The 6,845-nt window shown below is 53.1% G+C and overlaps 1 protein-coding gene across 1 annotated transcript in view; it reads right to left on the minus strand.

The window, feature by feature from the left end:
* Positions 1–6,845, minus strand: part of LOC119584971 (microtubule-associated protein futsch-like) — a gene marked incomplete at its 5' end in the record, with an annotated part of 346,977 nt that overhangs the window by 14,929 nt on the left and 325,203 nt on the right. The window contains 2 exon segments of the mRNA XM_037933567.1: positions 120–188; positions 6,739–6,802. Of these exon segments, the coding sequence (XP_037789495.1) occupies positions 120–188; positions 6,739–6,802 (133 nt within the window).

Raw genomic sequence — 6,845 nt, forward strand, 5'->3', positions numbered from 1 at the left:
GCACTGCTTTTTATGCAACGGCACGTGCACGCCCCATCGTGCCGCGCCCCTTGCGGCCAGCCTCGACGAGCGTGGTGCGGGGCCGTCAGAGCGCCGCGAGATCCGCAGGGCTTGTTTACCTGGACGTCTGGGAGCGTGTTGATGAGCCCCCGCCAGGTAGGGGAAGGGCAGCGGGCCGATCAGCGGTTCTGTGGCAAGACCACCACAGGGTCAGGACGGGTCATGAGCGGAGGAAAATCAGAGAAACGGAGAGACCAAGATAGCGAGAGGGAGAGACAGGGTGGCAGAGAGGCAGGAGGAATGAGGAAGAATGTGACTCGATATGCAACAAGAAGAGTGTCTTAAAGAAGGGACAAAGAGAGAAAGAAAATGGGAGCCTATGATCAAGGCATTTTAGACAAAACAGAAAAAAAGGCTGATGCAAGTAAATGAACGGTTTATGCAAAATAATCAAATCGTGAAACAAAGTTACGATCTTATTAAAAAAAAAAACATTTTCAAATAAAAGGGAAAATAAAATTGCTCAGATACTAACTAATAACGTAACCATAAGTGCTAAATTATGATCATAAGAGTTTGCTTATAACTACACTGAGTGCAGAGGTATATTTCTTAGGCGTTAATGCCTTAATATCGTTGGCATTGTGGTATTCCTCAAGTGCTGGCTCTTGAAACCTTTTACTCCACTAGTCCCTTCTAAGTGTGGAATGGTAAAAGCTGTAGCAACAAGGGGAATACAACGAGGAGGGGCAGAGGAAAACAAAGAGAAAACGAAGGGCAATAATGCCGATGGAACTTTCTTCAAGGAGCTACAGAAACACGGATTCCGTGGAAGTCTGGAGAGAGCATGGCTACCTACAGACCAGTGAAAATGCAAGAATATCTACCTAAGTGATGTAAAAGAGAAATCGTAGAAGTATGAGACCCTTCACCTGTAGAAATCGACCTTGCTAGTGACAGGTCATGAAACAAATAAAACTCTAGCACCTTTCCATGAGACGGCCTTGTTGTTGTAGTTCTGGTCTCGTCCTGGACTGTGGGAGTAAGGTTGGTATGGCTTCGTGATCTGGGAGTAGGTATTGGAGTAGGGATGAGGCTGTGAGGGGGAGAGGTGCTCGGCGCGGGGGGTGTGGTGGGCGTGGTGCACCTGGTGGTGCCGCCGCAGGGTGTAGCAATGGCTACTGCCTCGGGAGGGCGCGGGGGGATTGGTGTTGGTCATGGCACGGGTCACGCGGTGGGGCCTCTCCAGGGACTGGGTCCAGCTCCCGCGCGCGTGGGAGGCGCTCCCCGGGGACCCGTACGACTCGGGGGGGACGTAGCGCGATTTGGGGCGGTGGGCGTCGGCGTTGTAATCGGAGGAGGACGAGCGGGTGAAGGTGGTGGAGGCCCCTGGGGGCGGGTGCAGCTGCGAGGGCGGATAGCACACGGGCTCGGTCACCTGGAGGGCTCGCTGCTTATGTACAGCCCGGGCGTCTCGCGGAGACGGTGTCGGGGTGGACGTCAGGAGCGGCTGGATGTTGCTTCGCACCGCCATTCGCTGTGGTTTCTGTGGCCCCATGAGCGGCGGGGGCGGGCGTGGAGGGACCAAGGTTGATATGTTCGCCAGCTCATTTACCGAGGGCGCAGAGGTGTACATCTGACCGATAATAGATACACCTGATCCTGTTTGCTGGCTCTCCAAGCGATCGACGGAGGCTTCCACATTCCCCGTGTGGACGCGCCGTAACACTGCTTTCTCAACGGAGTCTCGGCGTGCCAGCCTCTCCACGGTCGCTGGCTCGCAGAATGCTGGCGAACGCGAAGCCAGGGACTGAAGGGTGTTCGTCAGCTTAGATTTGGGCAAGTATTCGTCGCGACTCGGCTGCCATCGCTCGGGGCTGCGCGATCGCCTGGGCGCTTCGTACTTGGCGCGCATGTACTGCACGTCCCCTGCCTCCTGGCCTCGTACCACAGTCTTCCCCGAGGGCGTGACACGAGACAAAGAACCGTTCATGTCCGGCAGGGAGCGCGCGCGGCGGCGGGCATCCTCAGGACTCTCGAAGCGATCCTTCAGGCGGTTCACGTCGCCGGTCTTCACGTGGTAAAGGTACGAGCGAGAGTGAGAAGTGGGATCCACTTGGTCTCGCTTGTCTTTTGGCTGATCAGACAGACGCTGAATCGAGGAAGAGCTCACTGGATTGGCCTTGTCATAAATTCGCCACGATAATTCCCCCTTGTTTGCTAAATTGACAGATGAGACCGACCTCTCGGGTAGGTAGTTGGGTGAAAACAGTTTGTTCTGAGACTGTTGTTTCAGGCGTGACGGAAGAGTTGCGTAATGGGGAACCTCGTCAATATTGAGGCGGCTTCCGCGGGAGGAATGCCTCTCTGATGACCTGGAGTTACGTCGAGCTCGTTTTTCAAAGAACTTGACCTTTCCTGCAACATCCTTGTGGACGACCGTTCGGACGGACATTTCGGAATCACTCGAGTCAGCCTCACTCCCCTGCTCCGGGGGGAGACTGTTGCTACGGCCGTGACCTCCGGGTTTCTGAACCACGAGGAGGAACTGGTCGCCAGAGTTCAGCGAGTTCGGTTCCGACGAGTCCGAAATGTCGAGGGAGTAACAGGTGCGAGGGGAAGAGCGAGACAGACTCTCTGGACTGACCGACGTTGGGTGCTCCGGCACTTGCAGACTGTCCAGCATGGCAGGTGTCGATTCCAGTCTACGACCCGACTTTTGCTCCTTTACCTTCTCCTGAAATTCTATGGACAGCTGCTTTGAGAGCTGACGTCGCTGATCCTCATACTGATGAACATTACTGGAACTCTTCGCAGCCCTTGGAGGGGACGAATGCCTGGAGGGAGGCCTTCTGGTGGGCTCTGGCGGCGGGCGCACGTGCAGGGTCCGCAGCTTATCTGCCAGGACGCGCCCTGTCTCTGAGACATCCACGCTGTATTTGGCAAGCTCACGTTGACTCTTGTTGGGTGACCTCTCCATGCTCATCTGCTTCCTCTCTCGCCAAGAACGGACATTCTGCATTGAGCCGTAGATTTCCGAGAGGTGGTCACGAAAGGCATTGACTTGCTCCAGGCTGAGGCTGGTCCAAAGGCCACGAGCTCTTATACCCGAATCTTCACGTGAAAGACTCAGACTAGAACCGCGCCTGCTACTGCGGCTTCGCTCGGGACTCTCGTACATCCGCGACACATCCCGAACCGAGGAGCCACGCCATAGTCCTCGGTACGTGTCCTTGGAGTTCTCCAACTCCTGGCGTCGCTTCTGTGAGATCTCGGAACTGTTATCTGTGAGTGAATCAAATTTCTCACGAAGCTCTGGGACACTCACGTCACGGCCTCGAAGTCGACAGTCACCGGCCCATTTTTTCTCCGGAGTCACTTTATAAAGGAACTCTCGCTCCTTCTGAGCCACATTCAGTTCCTTCAGGAGTACGTTATATTCAAGAGCCTTTCTTTCCTTTTCACGCATACTCTTCCATGTCTCGAAATCTATAATTTCATGGGCACGATTGTCTGCTGCAGAGAGCTCCACGGTACTCACAGAGCGTTCGAGGCGATGGACTCGCTCAAGTGATGTAAACAGGCGCCGTAGCTGTGAGATGCGAGCATTGCGCGGGGCGGCATTTCTAAGTTCCAGGATGTACTGGCGATAGCGCTGGGGGTGAGAGTGTGGCGAGGGGGTCAGTACCTCCAGACTCTTACTCCGACGTGACTCTGAAAAGACTTCTACAGGAATGTTCCTGAAGCTGCTGCTCACTTGCCGCACCAGCTGGAGGGACCGAAGAGGCGATGTGCTTCTTGATGGGCTACGAGACCTGCGGCCCACAGCCTCACCCCGTGTTATGGCCTCCCACTTGTTCCTCTGTTCGCTGAAGGAGTGCGAATAGCGAGAGCGCCTCGGGGTTGGGGCAGAGTGAGGCCGCACTGGAGATTCTGACTTTTTCCTTGCTCGACGCTCCTCGGTCCTCCTGTCTGGCACTGGTGAGGGGGAAAGGTCGAGCATGCTGGAGTACCCTGTCTCATTACTTTGGGTTGTGTCAAAGCTTTCACTCTGTTTTAGCTTCTTGTCATCAGCAACTTCCAGAGACACATCTGAATAGGGTGACTCTCTGTGACGGCTGTCCTTCCGACCTACTGGCGATTTCCTTGAAGCCAGCTGTGGCTCTGGGGATAAGCAGCTGCTTCGTCTCCTCCTACAGGTGGCATCTGCACTGCTACTTCGGCTGTCAACCGCATTTTGCTGCGATGGTCTTCTGATTTTATTCATGCTACTCACTGTGTGTCGTGTGACACTATACATCCCGCTCTCTGTTGAGGTGTTGGACCATTTTCTCTGCGCATCAGCACTGAGCGACCTGCTGTGGTCTTTGGCTACAAGTGGCTCATTAACCTTGCTCCTGTATGCCCCTGCTTTGTCTGGTGATACATCTTTCAAGGAGGCTCTGTGGTGCAGTTTTTCACGACCATCGGCCTGTCTAACGGGGGAACTAGCCTTGGGGGGCGATGGCGTTCTTCGAGGTGGCGACTTCTCACGATCCTCGAGAGTAAAACGTGATTCTGAAACAGCACGACGCTCTTTCAGGAAGTTCTCCCGAACCTCGCTGGATTGCTTGGCTGACGAGGATGTTCGTCCCAGAGAATTGGTTCTGGCAGGAGAGGAGCCCAGCTTCTCCCTGGAGCGAGCGACCTTCTCACGATGCCACGTGGAATACAGAGCCCGCGTCTCTCGCACTCGCTCGGCCGAGGTGGATCGCGGGGAAGGGATGGGAGGTCGGTCCTTGTAGGCCTTCATGAGGGACGGGTGCCACTTGGACGATATGCGGCGTGGAGGCGACGGGGCCAGGGACACTTTGGAGGGTGCCGACCTTTTCCGTTCCCCAAAGGTTGGCACTGGAGGCTTGGCCGGCGGTGACATGGCTCTTGGTGAGACACGGGCGTAGGCCAGGTCGGAGAGGGATGGGTGGTGCAGACCAAGGTCCAGGTCAGAGTACACCACGTAGTAGTCGTCTGTAACAGGAGCTGCATCAGTGACAGATCAGAGTTTGGCCTCGTTCTTGTGCGGAGAAGAGTTGGTGGATGCTGTCTTCTATGCTGTCGTGCTCCCTTGTCCCCAGCGCGGCCAGATGATCAATATCTGTCCAACTACTTGAGTGCTGCCAATACTTGTGATTGCGAAGTACTGTACTTGTGGTGAGGCGTCAACTGATAAGTGCTTTGAGACTGTGCTTCTGCAGGCATTCCTTCTGAGTGACCTTGCTTTTTGTACAGCTGTGAAAGGGATGTCCTCGTGCTCTTACAACATTACTGGTGCAAATTACGATGCTTCTGATACTTGTGCATACATACTGTATATACAAATGACCCGACAAGACGAAATCGTCCGTTGAGAGGGCAGATGCATGCTCCTGAATGTGGGATGATGGATAGGTGTGCGCTGAGCGTCTGGAGTGCACCGTGGAGAGGGAAAGGAAGTGTGCAGAATGGACGGACGGTGAGAAGGATGAAGGATTACCGGTCAGGATGCGAGAAGGAAGTCACGGATGACGACGTGCAGACCCGCTACAGATTTCCAATTCAATAAGTTGGGGGATGATGAAGGGAAGGTCTAGTGCAAGGGAACGGGCATAAGGAGAGCTGGGACGAATGTGAATCGAATGAGAGGATGAATGTGAAAGACTTTGTAATGTTGTCAGATGCATGATGTATTCGATGTGAAACAATTGATATTAATCATGGGATACGTGGGTGCTGATGGTTCAGGATACAGCCAGCAGCAGCAAGACCAGTTACAAAACACAGCAAGGCTACAGCGGTGCTTACGATCTACTTGTGAATGATACAGCGAGAGCCTCAATGCTCCAGCAGTTCGTCTCAAATGTTGCTTACTTTTAGGAACCTTTGTGTTGTTATCAACGCAGAAGGAAACATGAATAATGTTACTTTCAGTGTAAAGATTGCTCTTAATAAAGGAAGAAATAATGGAAAGCTGAAGAGAGCGGCATGCACCTACGTCCACAAAAATCATCAGACGATGTACCTTCGAATTCAAAGAGTAAGGTCCTTAAAGACAATGAGAAAGAAGGAAACGGAAATACGAGGAACGTATGAAATCCTTTTTCACTTGCACGGGCCAAGACAGAATGCTGTCCCATAACCAGTGTCCATGCGTGTGGCGCCTGGAGGGAACAGCCGCAGGGCACAGCACATCGAGGCCAGGCGCAACACGAGCAGGCAGCAGGAAGGCGCGACCTGTCATGCACACATGATACCCCGTGCCCCGCCACCCGGGCTCCACTACCATGTGCTACCACTACCTCGCAAACACAGCGGCACCGTCAAGATGCTCGCCTAACAAAACATGGCTAGATATGAAATGCACTCTGTGGTTCTTTGTTAGCCAAATGACAAATTACTTACACAAACATGTTTTGTTTTGGTCATGTTCAGAGTTCACAATTCATGATAAGAACATATTGGCACATACAAAAATAGAGGAAATAAAATGACTGAATTAAATAACATTTAGCTAAGAAGGCCCTCTCTACAAGTCAAGTCGAAGTGATTAAACTAACCTTAATGAGACTACTTTAGGAAATTCTCTAAAGGTTTAATAAAAGAAAGAAAAAAAATCTTCGAGGATAACTTGCAGTTAGACCTCCTACATGTACGATATCACAGGTCAACTGTGTTACAACATAAATAACGATGCAAAGGAACGGAGGTTGCCACGAACGGTACCTTTCGGCTTCGCGGGAGCTGTCTTCTGCAGGCCGGTCAGGGGGATGTCGCCGCCGCGCTGGATCTGCAAGGGAGGTGCGTTTCCTGCGTCAGAAAGGGCGGGGCAG

This window comes from Penaeus monodon, chromosome 19, assembly GCF_015228065.2.
Source record: "Penaeus monodon isolate SGIC_2016 chromosome 19, NSTDA_Pmon_1, whole genome shotgun sequence".
Classification (NCBI taxonomy): Eukaryota; Metazoa; Arthropoda; class Malacostraca; order Decapoda; family Penaeidae; genus Penaeus; species Penaeus monodon.